We start from the raw sequence: 19,999 nt of genomic DNA on the forward strand, positions 1-19,999 counted from the left end.
TTACCTGGTTAAATAAAGGCTAAATAAAATTAAAAAAAATGTAACAGGATAAACAAGCGTCTATGTAAACAAATGGTCCGCCAGCACGAGGCAAAACAATACAGGCGTGACAATAAGTTGTCATGGTGATGTCTATTGTTTACCTGACCCACCATCCGGTTGGCGGCCGTCTGCCTGACTGCACCTGAATGCAACATCAGTGCCTCCGTCCTTCCTCACACTACACAGTGGTGACAGTTTTAACAGGCGCTACCTGGAAAACGAAGGTACGAGAAAAGCTTTTATTTGTATGCGGGTGTGATTCCACTTCAGTGAAATACGTATTTATGAAAGCAATATGTGATTTTTGCTCATAAAAAGCCAAATAAGTTACATACTGGGGCTTTAATCTATAATATTCATGCAATAATAATGATGTGTAGTAGCATGGTTCATCATGTTGGATGAAGAACATTATGTTCCCTTTGAGAGAAGTCATGTAATGTGAATTGGCAGCTCTTGTGTACCGTACCTTTAAATATAGAATCTCTTTACATTATATATATATGGATCTCATTAGTTCTGCACATCCACATCCTGAAATATGAATCCTCTTTGCCCTGCAGCCCTGTTGCTCTGTCTGAGTCACTACTCCAGCTCTTCTGTACTCATTACGTTTTCCCACTGATTATTAATCCCTCAGCTCTGGGGATGAGGACGGAGGGGAGCGGGGGCTGCTCCACACCTGGAGGGGCTACTCCTGCAGCGTCACCCCGGAGAAGCTGCTCCTGCCCCGGCCGGTGCTGCAGGTCGCACTGGGCGCACGGCACGGAGTTCTGCTGGTGGAAGGTAAAGCTGCAGACATCTGTTGCACTGTTTACTTCTGGAGCAGGGATGTCACGATTAGAGACTTTCTTGGTACGATTATTGTCAGAGAAATAATCACGGTATTACGATTATCACAATATTTATGCATTAATTAATTTCACAACACTATGTATGTGTAAAATCAAATATAGTCTAACTAATTACAATGCTAATTATTTATTAAGTATCTATTAATAAAGGACCAATTATATTCCTCAGGGGAATTAATTGTCATCTATACCAAATGTTAAGGTTTATTTTAATCGTTTTTTTGACACACAAACTTTTAAATTTGTACCAATTCAATGTTACATTAGGTATCTGTGCATTCACCTTTACTTTGGTGCACATCTGTCGAGATGGTACCGACATAATCTTTCTTGGAAAGTGACGGTATTTTAGGAACCTTTGCGATAAATTAATTGTGTCGTTTAATACCGCGATTAATTGTGAAAGCAAGTAATTGTGACATCCCTATTCTGGAGTGGATCATTTTAAATACATGTGCATTGTCGTGGAAATTTTAAGCCGTTTGCTGTTGGTGAATAATGAAATAGAGACTTCGTCGGCCGACAAGCTTTTTATTTCCTCCTCCAAGGAAAGGTCAGTCAACATGCGAGCGGTTTTAAAATGAAGAAAGACCCTGATCATCAGGAAATCTGAACATTTATACCTGAGGAAAAGCTCTAATCAACGCAATTTAAAAAACAGTTTTTTGTTAAAAAGATCAAAAATAGAAATGAAATTCATGCACATTATGGTACCAAAGGAGCCAACTATGGTGCATGGCTTCACCCTGTCCCAATCTGAATTTCTTAAAATAAAATAAAAAACTGTTTTATACAGAGCGATAAGTTCATGGAATCATCTTCCAGGGGAAATTATACTACCAGATCTTTTAAGAGAAAACTACAGAAATATTTCCTGGGATTGGTCAGATGATTTTTATCTGAATAACACTCCTTTATATTATTCTTCTTACCGTTGTCATCATTTATATTCTTTGTATTTTAATTATGTAACGATTACTAGAACTCAGGAAACCCCAGGAAGACTCACTGGCTGGTCATGACTGGGGCTGAGTATCGCTACTGTTTCACTGAATTGATTTGATTCTGATTCACATGGTCCCGATTTGATTCAATATTGATTCATTTGGAGATATTCCAGTTTTAATACCAATTTGCTTGGTTATGGAAGAGATTTTCACGAAACTAATGTTGCAAAATGTACAAAGATGGAACTCTCTAACCTGGTGTATTATTCAAAATATTAATGTTTATATTAAATTGACCGAATAAGCAGTTACATTGATGCTGTAATGGTAAATCTGAATATTCCTTTGTTTTAATCACTTGTGACGTCTCCGCACCCTGCTTTCCCCAAGACCCATTTGTGTATAAACCTTGTAATTGCATTTCAAGTTTCAGAGACACCTCACCTCTCACTTTGTCATGATATACTCAAACCATTTTGTATTTTAAATTGCGTTGATTAGAGCTCTTAATCACACTCCAGGATGGGGGGCTGACACTGGACCTTTAATCATACAGTTAAAAGCAAGAAAAAAGAAATGAAAGAAAGTACAGAAAAAGAGAAAATAAAATTTTAAAATAGAGCATAAAATAATATGAGTTTTCAGCATCAAATATTGATTTGTATTAAAACAATAAAGAGGACTAACAGTGCATATGCAGTATTAAGATGTACCGGTAGTAGTAGCAGCCTCTTTTCATCAGGGATAGGGATGTCACGATTACAGATTTTCTTGGTACGATTATTGTCAGAGAAATAATCACGGTACTACGATTATGATGATTATTATGCAATAATCAATTTCTTTTAAACACTATGAATGTGTAAAATCAAATATAGTCAAAATATACTTACATAACTGATTGTTTAAACAAAATATTTGAAATATGTATTAATATAGGACCAATTATTAATCCCCCATGGGAAATGTTTCAAATCTATACTTTAATCTTTTTTTTTTATTTTTTATTACAAATGACACGCTTACATTTCAATTCCTACCAATTCAGTGTTATGTACTGTACATAGGTACATACAGTACGTACATGTAAATTTACCAGTATCTGTGCATTTACCTTTACACACTAAAAACAGTTGGGTTAAAAAATAACCCAACTGCTGGTTCAAATAAGGACAAACCCCTTTTTTGGGTTATTTTAACCCAACAGGTTGGGTTATGCTAACTACAACATTGAGTTATTTTTACACCCTTAACCCAATAGTCTACTTGCCAACAATGAGTACCCGGAAATGTTGAGTACCCCAAAGTTTTATGTTAGAAATAGATAGTATGGGTCCCCAGTATTCAGAAACTGCCGGATGCTAATTTATATATATTGGGCAATTAGCACAATTGACATAATTAGCATAAATTAGCATATTTTGCCTATATGGGCAATATTTCAACAAAATTGACTTGGCTGATCTGGGCAATATTGGAGTGGTTTTAGGGGTTATTGATGATGCTGAATCCATTTCTGACATTTTCAAAATTCAAAATGGCTGTCTAAACCGGAAGTGACCAGATTGAAATCGATCAAAATCGGCCCACTGGCGGTTAAAATCTGGTCACTTCCGGTTTAGACAGCCATTTTGAATTTTGAAAATGTCAGAAATGGATTCAGCATCAACAATAACCCCTAAAACCACTCCAATATTGCACAGATCAGCCAAGTCAATTTTGTTGAAATATTGCCCATATAGGCTAAATATGCTAATTTATGCTAATTATGTCAATTGTGCTAATTGCCCAATATATATAAATTAGCATCCGGCAGTTTCTGAATACTGGGGACCCATACTATATATTTCTAACATAAAACTTTGGGGTACTCAACATTTCCGGGTTCACAATGGGGCCCAATGGGCTGGCAAGTAGACTACAATGAATGGGTTACTCACTGAAAAACAACCCAATTACTTGAACAACCCAGGAATTGGGTTAAATTCATACCCTATAACCCTGAAAATGTGTTACACTCTGGAAAAATAACCCAAAAATTTAAGCCAACACCAATAACTCAGAAATTGGGTTACAGAGATAACCCAACATTTTTTAGTGTGTACTTTGCCGACATGGTTCTGACATATTATCTTTTTTTGGAAAGTGATGGTATTTAGGAATCTTTACGATTAATTAATCGTGACATCCCTGATCAGGGATCCATCCTAGTTTACTGTGCAGTTTTTCGGTGCAAATCAAAGCTTGTGTTGTGGTTACGTCTTTTTCAGGGGGACAGGTGTACAGTTTCGGGGAGTTGCCATGGAAACAGAGTCAGGTCCCCGAGCCGGCCAGACCCACCCTGGAGAGCGCTCTGAGCGGGCAGCGGGTGCTCGCCGTGGCGGCCGGGAGCTTCCACAGCGGCGCGGTGACGGAGGACGGGGGCATCCACATGTGGGGGGACAACGGGGCGGGGCAGTGCGGCCTGTCGGGCCTCAGCACCGTGCCCAACCCCACGCCGGTGGCCGTGGTGGACGCCGACGCCGGGCCGCAGTCGGTGCCCGTCCTGGACGTGTCGTGCGGCGAGAAGCACACGCTGGCGCTGTCGGCGCAGCGCGAGGTGTGGGCCTGGGGCAGCGGCTGTCAGCTGGGGCTCAACGCCACCGTCTTCCCCGTGTGGAAACCGCAGAAGGTGACTCACCACAGGGCTGCGTTTTATTACCACTTTTATTTCTAGTCCAGGCAATTTAGTCTACTTGCCAGCCCATAGGGCCCCATTGTGAACCCGGAAATGTTGAGAACCCCAAAGTTTTATGTTAGAAATAGATAGTATGGGTCCCCAGTATTCAGAAACTGCCGGATGCTAATTTATATATATTGGGCAATTAGCACAATTGACATAATTAGCATAAATTAGCATATTTTGCCTATATGGGCAATATTTCAACAAAATTGACTTGGCTGATCTGGGCAATATTGGAGTGGTTTTAGGGGTTATTGATGATGCTGAATCCATTTCTGACATTTTCAAAATTCAAAATGGCTGTCTAAACCGGAAGTGACCAGATTTTAACCGCCAGTGGGCCAATTTTGATCGATTTCAATCCGGTCACTTCCGGTTTAGACAGCCATTTTGAATTTTGAAAATGTCAGAAATGGATTCAGCATCATCAATAACCCCTAAAACCACTCCAATATTGCCCAGATCAGCCAAGTCAATTTTGTTGAAATATTGCCCATATAGGCAAAATATGCTAATTTATGCTAATTATGTCAATTGTGCTAATTGCCCAATATATATAAGTTAGCATCCGGCAGTTTCTGAATACTGGGGACCCATACTATATATTTCTAACATAAAACTTTGGGGTACTCAACATTTCCGGGTACTCATTGTTGGCAAGTTGACTAATTTAGCTCATTTTGGACCCAAAAATAGAACTAATTGTCACAGAATGTTTTTCACCATACATCATTTCTATGAGGTGTCTAGAACAACATACTAAAAGTCCTAAGAAATCCTAGTTGGGGAAATATGTTTAATTTGTATCATTATTTATTGTATAAAGTCTATGGTGCCGACAACAATACACCCCAATGGGGCTATTTTTTTCCTTTACTCCTATCACAATGAAACTTTACATGATGAAAGTATCCATGAAATGTAACATTTTTTTTATTACAAGTTTCTTTGAAAATGAATTTGAATATGCAAATGAGCCTTAAACTAATCAAATGCCCAAAATACACCCGAATAGGCTTCTTTTCTTCCTTTACTCCTACCACAATCACACTTCACACAATAAAAGTATACATGAAAAGTAACATTTCTGTATTTCAAGTTTCTTGGAAAATTAATTTTAAATATGTAAATGAGCTCAACACTAATTGACTTATGGTCAAGAAGCCATAAAACCGCAAGCAGCAAAAATAGGGGCCTGTATTGTTGTCGGCACCATAGACTTTATACAGTAAACAATGATGCAAATTAAACATATTTCCCCAACTAGGATTTCTTAGGACTTTTAGTATGTTGTTCTAGACACCTCATAGAAATGATGTATGGTGAAAAACCTTCTGTGACAATTAGTCTGTCGTAAAACGCTATTTTGCCTGGACTATTCTTCTTTATACAAACTAGGGGTGGGAGAAAAAATCGATTCACATAAATAAATATCGCAATATCTTTTTTGACGATTTTTTAAAAGTTTATTTCGGACATGTTAAAAGAAATAAAACATAATACAGAAATGGACAGACATAACAAATAAAAACTTTTGCAAAGACAACATATGAACAAAAAAAAATAAAAATAAAATAATTGAAAATAAAGGTAATTTGATTTTTTTGTTTGTTTGTTTTTTCATATCCGAAAAGGTGTGGGAAGAAGTAAAACGAAAGTTACAGTTGTAACTACGGTTCTATGAGTCCCGGATGACCGCCAGAGGCGGTGCTTTAAGCACTGGATAACTCCGCCCGCGCTAGCGCATGTCGAGTACGAATAACAACAATGTCACCTGTGACCCCTGCATGACCCCCGGGAGGCTATATCTTCCGGTGTCAGCAGGCAATCGGCTCCCAAAATCTGCTCGTGAACGCGCGAGGATTCTGAGTGACAGAGCGCTCTGGCGGTCATCCGGGACTCATAGAACCGTAGTTACAACTGTAACTTTCGTTCTATTTCGTCCCTCCTGACCGCCAGAGGCGGTGCTTTAAGCACTGGATGACATATACCAACAGTGTCATGAAGAATCCCACAACCCACCTTACTGAAGAGAGGTCGAAGGCCCAGGGCAAAGGACCACGCCCAACGGGTGGGGAGCAGCAACATTAAGCCGGTAAAAGCGGTGGAAAGTACCCGGCGACGACCAAGAGGCTGCAGAACAGACGTCATCCAGGGGTACGCCCCTCAGGGCAGCCCAGGACGTGGAGACACCGCGTGTGGAGTGGCATCTGACCCCCGCCGGCAATGCCCGACCGTTGATCCTGTAAGCACAAGAGATGGTGTCCACAATCCAATGAGAAAGGCGCTGTTTGGAGAGGGCACAACCTCTGGTACGACCCCCATAACAAACAAACAACTGTTCCGTCTGCCGCACATGTGCAGTGGCACTGATATAGGCAGCCAGGGCCCGCACAGGACACAAAACACGCAACTCATCATCAGCCGCTGGGGGATCAAACCGCGCCAGGTGAATAGGGCGGTTGACATGGCCACGGGGCAGGGTTTTCGGCAGAAACGCAACATTAGGCCACAGGGTCACACTCGCACCCTCAGGCCCCCAACGTAGGCAGGACTCGCCAACAGACAAAGCCTGCAACTCCCCCACCCGCTTTGCTGAGGTGATAGCCAGAAGAAAGGCCGTCTTCAACGACAGCCACTTAAGGTCAGCATGGGCGAGAGGTTCAAAGGGTGAAGAAGCCAGGGCCTTCAGCACCAGGGAGAGGTCCCACGCTGGAACCCTCGGGGACACAGTGGGCCGCAGCCTCAATGCCCCCCTCAGAAATAGAGAAACCAACCGCTGGCACCCGACGGTAGCACTGTCAATGAGATCATGCCGCCCTGAAATGGCAGCCACATACACCCTCAAAGTGGAAGGTGCACGACCATCGTCCAGGAGAGACTGAAGAAAGTCCAGAACGGTGGTCACTGGACAAGAAGTGGGGTCCTCCCCCCTGTCAGCACACCAGGCAGAGAACCTCCTCCACTTGCAGTCATACTGGAGGCGGGTGGACGATGCACGAGCATGCGAGATGGTTCGTCGGACAGGCTCAGTGCAACCGGTCAGAAGTGTGTCGGGCCCTGCAGCGGCCAAGCCCACAACTGGAGACGGCAGGGGTCGGGGTGCCAAATCCGGCCTCCTAGCTGGGACAGGAGATCCCTCCTCCCTGGGAGACGCCATGGCGAGCTGCAGCAGAGCTTCCGCAGCAGAGGAAACCAGGGCCTCCCTGGCCAGAATGGGGCCACCAGGAGGAGGCGATGTCCCCGAAGAAGGACCCGCTGCAGCGTCGGGAGGATCAGAGGCAGCGGTGGAAAGGCGTACAGGAAGACGCTGGGCCACTCGTGCCCCAAGGCATCCTGTCCTAGAGGACTGTCCTCCTCCGTCCAGGAAAACCACAGGGGACAATGGGTTGACGCCCTCGAGGCAAAGAGATCCACCTCCGCCCTGCCGAAAACGCCCCAGATCAGCTCGACCACCTCTGGGTGTAGCCTCCACTCCCCCGGCGGGGGCTTGCGCCGAGAAAGGAAATCCGCCACCTGATTCCGATCCCCCGGGAGCCACATCGCTCGCAAGCTCAACAGATGGGGCGTGGCCCATGTCAGCAGGCGCTGGGACACCTGCAACAGTTGCGCCGACTTGGTGCCCCCCTGATGGTTGATCTGGGAGACCACTGCCCTGTTGTCTGACCGAACCAGCACATGTTTCCCCTGCAGGTGCGGAAGAAAATGGCGGAGAGCCAGGTGGACAGCCCGCAGCTCCAACACATTGACGTGCTGCGTGCGGTCCCGAGGAGACCACCGTCCCTGGGCGGACCTGCCACGCCAGACTGCACCCCAGCCTAACTGGGATGCATCTGTTGCAACCGTCTCTCGGAAGGAAGGAAGGACCCCCAGAGGAGCGCCCCCCAGTAGGAACGCCCTGTCCTGCCATGGCGCCAGGGCGTGGACACACACCCGAGACACCCTGAGCAGCTTGTGCTTGTGAGACCTCGGGTCCAGATGGAAGCTGTTCAGCCACATCTGAAGCGGACGCAGCAGCAGCAGGCCGGAAGGTATGGCAGTCGATGCGGCCGTCAGTTTGCCCAGGAGCTGCAGGAACTGAACGAAAGGCAGCCGCCTGCCCCTCTTGAAGAAAGGAAGGAGCCGGAGGATGTCGTCCACGCGTCTCTCCGACAGGTAGGCCTTCATGGCGACAGAGTCCAGAACCAGACCCAAATAGGCAGCCCGCTGAGTGGGAACCAGACAACTCTTTGCAACGTTGACCTTGAGGCCCAGTCGAGACACATGCAACATTAGACGGTTGGTATCCCGCATCACCTGGGCCCGGGATGGCGCACACACCAACCAGTCGTCCAGATAAGGCAGGACCTTCATGCCCCCCTGCCTGCAGAGGCGCCAAGGCCGCTGCAACACAGCGGGTAAACACCCTGGGGGACAGGGAAAGCCCAAAGGGGAGCACCCTGAATTGATAATGGTGGCCCTGGAAGGCAAACCTGAGGAAGGGCTGATGATGAGCCGCGATCGGGACATGAAAGTATGCATCTTTCAAATCTATGGTTGTGAACCACTCGCCGGGGCAGACCACACGCTGAACAACTGCTGTAGTCAGCATGTGGAACGGCAGAACTTTCAAATACCTGTTCAGGCCACGCAGGTCCAGGATGGGTCGCAGTCCGCCGTCCTTCTTGCTGACCAGGAAGTAGGTGGAATAAAACCCCCCGGGATGAAGGAGGGGGTCCACCGGTAGGATGGCACCCTTGTCCAGGAGGGTGGACAGCTCCTGGGCTAGGGCTTGGGCCTTGGCCGGGTCGTCGATAGATGTGATCTTCACCCGGCCAAAGGCAGGGGGCCGGCGTCGGAATTGCAATTCGTACCCCTGGGTCAAGGTGGACACAACCCAGGGGTCCGGACAGCAGGCAGCCCAGTGACTGAGCTGCTGCTGGGAAAAGCATCCGACGACCGGCCCCGTGGCCCTAGCGCCGCTGCCCCCCGGGCCCTGAAGGAACCGGAGGAACGGCGGTCGGGCTTAGAGGCCTGCTGCTGGCGCGGTGAGCGGCGCACTGTGGCACGAAAGTCACCTGTCGGCTTCCTCGTGTCCCGTCGCGACGGCCGCTGAGCGGCCTGGGGGGGCATCTGTGGAGGACGTGGAGGGGCAGATGGGAACGCCCTCGGCCTGCTGGAGGTAGGCGTCCTCTTGTGGAGACCTGCCAGTCGCCTCCTGGTCTCATCCGCCTCAGCTGTGCGGTCCAAGGCCTCCAGGGCTGCGGAGCCAAACAGCTCACCAGGCGCCGCCGGCACCCCACGAAGGACCCTGCGAGTCGCCTCCGTCAGGGGCGATTGGGCCAGCCAGACGTGACGGCGAGTGTGGACCAGAGTGGACATGAGCCGACCCAATTCTCTCGACTGGCAGGCAAAGGCCTGCAGGGAGGCGTCGCAGATGTCGCGGACGGAGTCGTCCACGTGGGCATCCTGCAGAGAAGTCGAGAGAGCCAAGAGGAAGTGGGACAGGGTGTTTCCCAGGCGGCCGATGCGCGCTGCTGTGGTGTAAGCCTTGCAGACATAATCATCAGTGACTTTACACTGGGCAGAAGGGCACCGGGGGTCAGGCTTCATTGCCTCATCTGGAGACACGATCAAGGCCGCGATCGCAGGCTCCACCGCTGGCATGTGGAGAAGGCCAACTGCCTCAGCACCCTCCATGGCAGCCAAGGCCCGCTCATCCGACCCCGGCCTGGTGAAGGCCGACGTGTCTGCCCAGCAAGAGTGCAGCTCCTTCAAAAAATCCGGAGAGTGCGGTACCACAGTCTTCGCCGGTGGGGGGTTGCGCCTGTAGAAAGCACTGGGAGCCTTACCCTCGGTAGGCGCATCAAGCTGCAGGCGTGCCAGGGCAGCCCGGATGATTGCCCCCATGGACGAATCCTCAGAGCCCCGCCGGGAACCCGAGGCCGAAGAATGCGAGGAGCCCGCTACCGTCGGAGTCGCCAACTCAACCTGCTCAGAATCATTAAACTGGCTGGATGACGCTGCAATGGAGATGGCATCGTCCACTGGCAGCGGTGACCCCCGAGTAGCCGTAGCAGCAGCATGTGGCATCCTACCAGCAGGCTGCAGGCCAAGAAGAAGCGCCTTCATCTCCTCCATATCAGCCGCCAGACGGTCAACCTTTGAGGAGAGCTGGTCGTCCGTCTTCCTGCGTCGTTTCCCTGCGGGGACAGCACCCACGTCCCGTGAGGCAGGCCTCTTCTGTGCAGCATCCCGACAGGAATCCGCCCCCCCGGACTGGAATGAGGGCAGACAGGAGAGTGGATCCAGTTGGGCTAGCCTGGCCAGCCTTATCGACCTCGGCATAATGCTGCAATTTATACAGGCTTCATCGGTGATGGCCTCCCGCAGGTGATCCACACCAAGGCAGGACACACACCGGTCATGGCCATCCTCAGGCTCCAGGGACGCCATACAGCTGCCACAGGCATGCGCCATCCGGAACCAGGTGGCAAAAAAACACAAAAAAGAGACAAGATGTGACGTCGCCGGGACGGAAACGCCAACACCTTGAAACACAAAGCCAAGTTGGGAGAGGGGGCAGGAACGCAACCTTCACCAACAAGGTAAGCAGTTTTTTAACACAACTGAGCTAGAAGAGGGATTGGAACCCTACCTCAATAACACAGTTGAATCCTTCAATAATACTTCGAACACTAACAGAGAAACACAAAAAAGAACAGTTAATAGCATTCAAAGCAGCACAAACCTGCTAGCAACACAGCCCTCAGCAGCTGCGTGCAATGCTGGAAGGTGAGGGGCGGAAACGCCACCACCCAGCCAGCCACCTTTACAGAGCAGGTAAAGAACATACAACGTGCAAATCGCCGGCTACAGCCTCTGGGAGGACGAGCGTCAGCCCGTTACTCCCGCCACGGAGGCACGAGGCTGCACAAAGCCAGCAGCACGCCAGTAATAGCTGTACCAGGCCAATTAAATGGCCATGCTATACTTACGTACACCTCGACGCGCGGTCGCGAGAAGAATGAAGGAGCCGATTGCCTGCTGACACCGGAAGATATAGCCTCCCGGGGGTCATGCAGGGGTCACAGGTGACATTGTTGTTATTCGTACTCGACATGCGCTAGCGCGGGCGGAGTTATCCAGTGCTTAAAGCACCGCCTCTGGCGGTCAGGAGGGACGAAATAGAACTTATTTACTCCCACCCCTTATTCATAAATTATTTATCAAGTTATCTAGTCATAGTCTATACAGTAAATTAATTCATGAGTTATTTAACTGGATTTATTCTAATAAATATATTATTATATTTATATACATTTAGATTTATTCTAACATATGATTACTAATCTTTATCTCTCTATATAGTCATATACATATAAAAACATACAAACACATTCATACATACAAAGACAAACTGAAAGCCTCTAGTGGACACAGTGTGCAAGAAAGTACATCAGCGTATGTATTTTTATCGTAAACTTCGTCATTTTAATGTGGACAACACTTTTATGCAAATGTTTTATTCTTGTTTTATCGAGTCTGTGCTCACATTCGCTTTTATTTGCTGGTACGGCTCAATGAAGTGATTGTTGTACCTTCCTGCACTTTTATCCGTTGTTGTTGTCTTGTTTGTTGCTGTTTTTTTGGTCTGTTGAGCTGTTTTCTTTTTTTTGTTTGTTGGTTTGCTGCTTGCTGCAAAACAAATTGCCCCCAGGGGATAATTAGATAAGATAAGATTACACTTTATTGTCAGATCACTCTGAAATATGGTTGTAATTAGTCTCAAATCTCAAAATAATTGGTAACATTTCGACATTTTTTTTTTTTCTGACTTTTTATGCATTTATTTTGAAAGGACAGCTGGAAAGAGACACAATCCAATGTTCATGTAGCAGTCACTTTACCTTGGATTACATAGGAAAGTGGGTCAAATTGTCCCTAACCCTGTGTAATTGATGTGGTGTTTTTTTTCTTCTTTTTTCTGCATTTGTGTTTATTATGAAGTCGGTCTTAAATTTCATTTCAAGTGGCTTTAAAAACGTCTTAAAAAGTCTTAAATTTAACTTGACTTAAAGGGATAGTTCACCCTAGAATGATATTTCGCTCATTATCTACTCACCCTCATGTGGACTAAGGGCTGGGAGAAGTTTCAGAGTCCTCCGTCCCTTCTCTGAGTTACAGGGGGTCTCAGCGTAGCAGTGCATGTCCATATAACGGTTGTAAAGGGACACCGGAGCTCTTCGTAAAAAAACACACACAAAAAAACATCCAAATACCTCCATGCTGCTCGTATGTAATGTCCGTCTTGTGCTGAAGCCCCAAATTGCGTAATTGTCCCGAAAAAAATTAAATAAGTCTATATTTTAAGCTTGTTTGTAGCGGAAGCTTCTCAAAGCTCCTCTTCCTGGTCCGTCCAAATCTCGCGTGATTCGCAGTAACCGCACTGACGCCGGCGCAAATCACGCAAGATTTGGACGGACCAGGAAGAGGAGCTTCGATTTTTTTTGTGTGTGTTTTTTTACGAAGAGCTCTGGTGTCCATTTGCAACCGTTATATGGACATGCACTGCTACGCTGAGACCCCCTGTAACTCAGAGAAGCCACGGAGGACTCTGAAACTTCTTCCAGCCCTTAGTCAACATGAGGGTGAGTAGATAATGAGCGAAATATCATTCTAGGGTGAACTATCCCTTTAAGCTGTAGGAACCCTGATGCTGCTTGAAAATGTAACTCCAAAGTTTGATCCACATAAAATAAAGATACTGTATCTTTGGCTTTGAAGGTGGAGCACTTGGCGGGGAGGTTCGTGCTCCAGGTGTCGTGCGGGGCCACACACAGCCTGGCTCTGGTCCGCTGCCTGGGCCCCCAGGACCTGCACCGGCCCCCCGTGGACAAATGCCGCCAGTGCAACCAGCTGCTGTACACCATGACGGACAAGGAGGACCACGTCATCATCTCCGACAGCCACTACTGCCCGCTGGGCGTGGAGCTGACGGGGGACGAGGGCCGGCTGGACGAGGCGCCGGCCCCCCAGCAGCAGCGAGGACTCAAGACGTCCCCGTCCGAGCCGCTCCTCCCCTCCTACTCCTACGCCTCGAACTCTGAATCCCCCGCTGCTCCTAAAAGCCCCGACCCCCCCTCCTGTTCCTCTGACCCCTCCCCCTCCCAGGGCTCGGGGCAGAGGCAGCAGCCGGCCGTGGCTAACGGACTGCTGCCGGCCTCGGACTCGGACTCGGACTCGGCGGCGGCGGCTCAGCACAGGACCGCGGCGCTGGTCAAGAGCTCGCTGTACCCGGACGAGCAGGCGGTGAAAGACTACCTGAAGAAACTGACGGACAACACGCAGCAGGCGGAGGAGAAGACGGCCGGAGGAGGAGGAGGAGGAGGAGGAGGAGGAGGACTGCACAGTCTGCTGGTGAGTGTCCCGCTCTAAGAAATACAACACATACACACATATTTTATTTATTTATTTATTTATTTTAATGTTTATTTAACACACTGCAAAAACTCAAAATCTTTCCAAGAATATTTGTCTTATTTCTTGTCAAAATGTCTCATTTCTAGTCAAAACTAAACTCTTTCCACTTAAAATAAGACTCATCGCCTAAAAATTAACTTGTTTTTAGATCATTTTCACTTGTTTCAAACAAATTTTCACTTGAAATAAGTAGAAAAATCTGCCAGTGAAAGCAAGTTGTTTGTGCTTGTAATAAGAAAGAAAAACTTGCTCCACTGTCAGATTTTTCTACTTATTTCAAGTGAAAATCTGCTTGAAAGAAGTAAAAAGTGTCTAAAAACAAGCTGCTTTTTATGTGATGAGTCTTATTTTAAGTAGAATGAGATTTGTTTTGACTAGAAATGAGACATTTTGACTGGAAATGAGACAAATATTCCTGGTAAGATTTTGAGTTTTTGCAGTGCAGGGACGATACATACAACATTGCCACAAAGAATGAAAAATGCGATGCATACAAGACGTCTAGCTTCAGCTAATTTGCAGTCTTTGTCCCTGGTCAGGCTAAAGAAGGATAAAAGATACTGAATACCGTTACAATAAGTGCAATAATACAAATACAGTGAATAGATATCATGAATAAATAAACACAGCTACAAAACACTGATCTGTTACAGGTGCATCTCAGTAAATAATGTCCAGTGGTTCAAGTCAAATAGCTCAAACCAAGTACTGAGTGCATATAGATGGACATACTTTTCAGAATCAGAAGGTAACATTTCCATATTAAAATGCTTTTTTTTAAATTGGTATTTTGTTATATAACATTTTTTTTGAGATACTGAATTTTAGTCCTTTATTAAATGTAGCCATAATCATTAGAATGAAAAGAAATTAAATGAATAAAAACATGAAATGTTTCATTCTGTGTTTGATGGATCTATGTAATGTGTTAGTTTAACTTTTGAATTGAATCAGTGACATAAATAAACTTTTCCATTATATTCTAATTTATTGAGACACCTGTTAGGAATTCAGTGATTAACATCAGCATCGGTTCCTTAAACTGTCAAACTGAATAATTAATGTCCAAAAACCTTCAGCCAATGGATGATTTATTAATATCTTATGTATAATAGAATGAAAAAGATTAGCTGATTGATAGGAATTTAAATTTGCAACTATTTTGAGGATAGTGTAATAGTTTGTATACATTTACTGGTTATATTCATTGAAAAAAACTCTTATATCTTTTATATTTTAAGTATTTTTGTATTGCTGCTATATATTTATCTTGCATTCTTCTTTTACATGTGTTTTTTTCACTTCTTTTTGGTATTTCTGTCAGAATGTATGGAGCTGATCTAGCTATCTATCGATCTGAAAACATCAACTGATCAGAAACTACTCTTCACAGAAGCCTAATGGTCTTATAAAACCGTCCCCAGTCTCTTCTGTGACTTTGACCTTTGACCTTTGACCTTTGACCCCTCCCCCTGTCCGTCCCCCAGCCCTCCGCCTCCCCCTCCAGCTCCACCCTCAACAACCTGGTGGCGTCGTGCGCCTCGGCGGTGGGCGAGCGCGTGGCCTCCACCTACGAGGCGCTGTCCCTGAAGAAGATGATGAACTTCTACCTCCCCTCCTCGGCATCGGCGGCAGCGAGGTCGGGGCTCGCTGTCCCCCCCGCCGCCGTTGCCGCGGGCGACGGCACGGCCGAGCGCGTCCGCCTGGAGGACTCGATGCAGGGCAAGAAGAGCTGCAGCACGGGGGACATCCGCGAGGAGGAGGCGGAGGGGCTGCGGCGCCGCCTCTCGCTCCCGGGACTCCTCTCTCAGGGTAGATACGCTGTTCACCTCTTATCCTCCTCCTATTCGCTGCTGCGTAAGTACTGTACACCTCGCAGCACGTGCAGCTCGCTGTCGGTGTCGCTGTGTGGCAGGCTGCAGGCTTCATCATCCAGCTCGTGAGTGCATGCATGCCTGTGTGCATGCCAGGGTTCTTACGGATCCTTAAAGGGATAGTTCAACATTTTGGCAAATTGGCCCATTGCCATAATTGCTATAGTCATAGCAGTAGGTTCATTACCTTTAATTGTAGGTGTAAGCTATTTTTAGTACAGCGGAGCGCAGCAGCTGGCTGCTCAGAGCTACGCTATGGAGGCTAAGGGAATTTCTTGGTTTCCCTCATTAAACTCATCAAATACAACATCCCAAAACTCCACAGCGCTTTTGTAGACAAGTTGTGACCTGCACAACCACCACGCTATGAGATAATGACGGAACGATACGAAACGGAGCCGTTTTCGAGGTAAATTCATACAAAACCGCTGATGCGCGTTGCGTTCAGGGACAGTTTTTCAGCAAGCAGTCTCCGTATTTACCCTGTATTTACCTCGAAAACGGCTCCGTTTCGTATCGTTCCGTCATTATCTCATAGCGTGGTGGTTGTGCAGCTCACAACTTGTCTACAAAAGCGCTGTGGAGTTTTGGGATGTTGAATTTGATGAGTTTAATGAGGGAAACCAAGAAATTCCCTTAGCCTCCATAGCGTAGCTCTGAGCAGCCAGCTGCTGCGCTCCGCCGTACTGAAAATAGCTTACACCTACAATTAAAGGTAATGAACCTACTGCTATGACTATAGCGATTATGGCAATGGGCCAATTTGCCAAAATGTTGAACTATCCCTTTAAAAAGTCTTAAAAGGCATTGAATTCATTAATCTAAAAACAAGGCCTTAATTGGCATTAAAATGTCTTAAATTTTTCAAACGTCTTAAAAATGTTAACACATGGTAAGTGGTATTTTATGGTTGTAATTAGTCTCAAATCTCAAAATAATTGGTAACATTTCGACATAGAGAAGTTAGTGGCGGCCGTCAACGCTAAATTTCTCACCGCCTCCAGCTCCCGAGTCAGTGTTTTTGTTTTTTCCGGACTTTTTATGCATTTATTTTGAAAGTACAGCTGGAAAGAGACACAATCCAATGTTCATGTAGCAGTCACTTTACCTTAGATCACATAGGAAAGTGGGTCAAATTGTCCCTAACCCTATGTAATGTAATTGATGTGGTGTTTTTTATTCTTTTTTCTGCATTTGTGTTTATTATGAAGTCGGTCTTAAATTTAATTTCAAGTGGCTTTAAAAAAGTCTTAAAAAGTCTTAAATTTAACTTGGCTTAAGCTGTAGGAACCCTGGCATGCTAAAGGTCTTTTATCAATCAATCAATCAATCAATTTGTTTATTTCGGGCATGTCAATTTAAATCATCATCACACTTCATCTTAGTTCAAATAATACAATACACATGGCCGAAAGGGAAAGCGGGAGAAGCAAAAGCTTATCTAGTCCCGCCCCCATTACCCACAGAATAAAAATCTTTATCATAATCTTTTCTTTTCTTTTGCTTTTTTACATTTTGACATCTACATCTGACAAAAAACGTTACGCACAGGCTCCTTGCACACTGAGTCCGTTGCGTTTTATTCGCATGCATTTTTATTTTGTGTTCCAAATTTCGGATAGGGAGAAAAAATCGTCAAAAACGGACCTAGTGTGCAAAGGCCTTAAGTCTGTGTGTGTCATGTCTCTAAAAATGTCACAAAAAAAAACAATTAGGGGGAAAAAAACAATGAAAGTTTATTAAATTTCTTAAAAGATTCAAAGATTAAAGATCTGAATGGTCGCCTTTGTGTGATTGAAATAAAAACACAGAGGAATGTGGATTGAACTAACTTCGTTAAGCTGTTAATTCAGTCAGAGGTGACAGAGGAGCGGGCGGCGCTTTATTTTCCAACCGTCTTTGAACTCTCCCTCCCTGACGGCGCTGCGGCGAAGAAAACGTGGCAGGGCGTGAGACGGATTTAGCAGATTTAACCGAGCAGAATGAAAGTTTTTGGGTTTTAATAAAGAAAGAGGAGAGGAGGGAGCTCGGTGCATTGTGGGATAGGTTTTAAGCTCCTGCGTGACCCCAAATGGAAATAAGCAGGTGTTAGAAAAAGAGAGAATAGACGGGGTTTCCTCCGTCTAACGTCACTTCTGTCGTTCCTCGCAGATCATTTTGCTCTGGATTTCATCATCTGCTTTTGATCTGACCTCTTTGTGGCTGAAAGTTTAGGTTTGATGAGGAGATCGGGAGGAATCCAGCCTCAACGAAGATGTTTATATATTGTGTTGGTCCTTCCACGCATGCCTCTGACAGTAAATTAGCTGCCGTGTCCTTCACTGCTTTAGCTCCCAGCGATGGAAAGAAAGAACAATGATCCAAAAATAACACCACCCAAAAATAACTCCACTTGTTATGATTGAGAATAATGGAGCTTGGCCGATCCTATTTTAACAATATGTTGGAAAATACTATTAAAGGAGACATATCATGCCCTTTTTCCACAAATTAAAATAGTTCCCAGGTGTCTTAAGCTTCGGTCTAAATACCCTAGTGATCAAACATGGCAGCTCTTTTCATCCTCTCTAAACAGCCCTGTTCAGAACGGCTGGTTTCAGTGCCTGTCCCTTTAAATGCAAATGAACCACTGCTTGCCCCGCCCCTCCCTTCTCCACAACTGAGGGTTGGGGCTTGTAAAACCACATGAATATCAAGGTAGGGAGCCTGCACGTTACAGATTTTTTTGTCAGTTGTCACATTTTGGGGGCGGGAAGGCAAGACAAACACCCAAATATATGTTAAAGAGCCTTCAAAAAGTGATATTTCCATAATATGTCCCCTTTAAAACAAGTCATGTTCATGTTATTTAACTAAAATAACATTTCTAACAAAAACAGACACAAGGCTTACTATTAGATTATGATGCAATAACATCACCTGCAACACTGTCAGTGTTTCAGTGTTTGCAAAAGAGTTCAGTTTCTTTCCATTTGAATATATCAATTCAATGTTGAAGAGCAGTAAACCAGTTTTTTTTTGTCTCCGTCCTCCTCTCAGTATTTGTGTGTGCTGCCTTCAGGCTTCTCCTCATTGTTTGTCTGCTGAGCTGATGTGATCTGATCTGAATGGCTCTGTGCAGGCGTCCTTCCGCTCATTTTGATAACGCTCATTGATTTGAGCTGGACTTTGCACCTGGAGTTTATGTTGCTATTACTCTCCCTCGCCTTCTCATGTTATCTGTACTGCTCTGTCTAGTGTTTGCGGTAAGTAGCCCTTTAATTTACAGGCTGTTAATTATGTGATCATGTCAAAAAATAGATAAGAAATAACAATTAATTGCGTTATACTGTCTAGAAACAGCCCAGAAATTACAATCAATTGCAAAGACTTTTACTTTTACTATGAAATTGATCGTTATTTCTTTTTTTCTTTTTTTTTCCAACTCTCTTTATTGATTTTTCTGATTTTGAACATAGAACACATCAGACACAACAGACATCTTACACATTTACACGTACATGTTTACATAAAAAAGGGTCATTTAAATTGTATTAACTTATGTATCTCAAAATGAAAAATAGACAGATGAAGGGGATTCATTTAAAAATAAAAAAAAGGAAATAAAAAAGATTATACAGTACGTACCCAAATGTATACATTCTTCAAAAGTAAAAAAAAAAGAAAAAAAAAAGGGGGAGACAAAAACTAAACAGAGACAGGGAAAAATAAATATGTGTATATATATAAAAAATAGAATAAAATAAAATACAAAGTCTTTCCTTCTAGAAGAGCATTTCTATAGCTTGCCCTCAGACTATGTTGTGGTTAAAATAATCAATAAACGGTTGCCAAATACTATAGAACTTTCTTTCCTGATTTTTCAGTGAAAATTTGATTTTCTCCAGCTCTAAATGTCTCATAACATCTGTCATAAGATTTGAATAAGTTGGAGCTGCCTTTTGTTTCCAATTAAAGGATTGATCGTTATTTCTAGGCTATTTCTTGACTCACGTAATTAACAGCCTGTAAATTAAAGGGTCACTGTGTTTGCTAATATATATATAGACTGATAATGACTCGGATAAATCTGTTTGCAGGGCAGAGAGAGAAAAAAAA

General features: G+C 45.0%; 1 protein-coding gene across 3 annotated transcripts in view; it reads left to right on the top strand.

Moving 5' to 3' along the window:
- Positions 1–19,999, top strand: part of als2b (alsin Rho guanine nucleotide exchange factor ALS2 b) — a 54,270-nt gene that overhangs the window by 1,397 nt on the left and 32,874 nt on the right. For 2 of the 3 annotated variants that reach the window (XM_085801742.1, XM_085801753.1), the window contains exons 3-6: positions 683–828; positions 4,114–4,514; positions 13,332–13,964; positions 15,515–15,839. In XM_085801742.1, coding sequence (XP_085657868.1) covers positions 683–828; positions 4,114–4,514; positions 13,332–13,964; positions 15,515–15,839 — 1,505 coding nt within the window. Of the gene's footprint in view, positions 1–682; positions 829–4,113; positions 4,515–13,331; positions 13,965–15,514; positions 15,885–19,999 lie in introns of all 3 variants that reach the window. The other variant, XM_085801734.1, reaches the window with a different exon arrangement.

The sequence above is a fragment of the Trachurus japonicus genome, chromosome 2, assembly GCF_045865225.1.
Source record: "Trachurus japonicus isolate A0001 chromosome 2, Traja_1.0".
Taxonomy (NCBI): domain Eukaryota; kingdom Metazoa; phylum Chordata; class Actinopteri; order Carangiformes; family Carangidae; genus Trachurus; species Trachurus japonicus.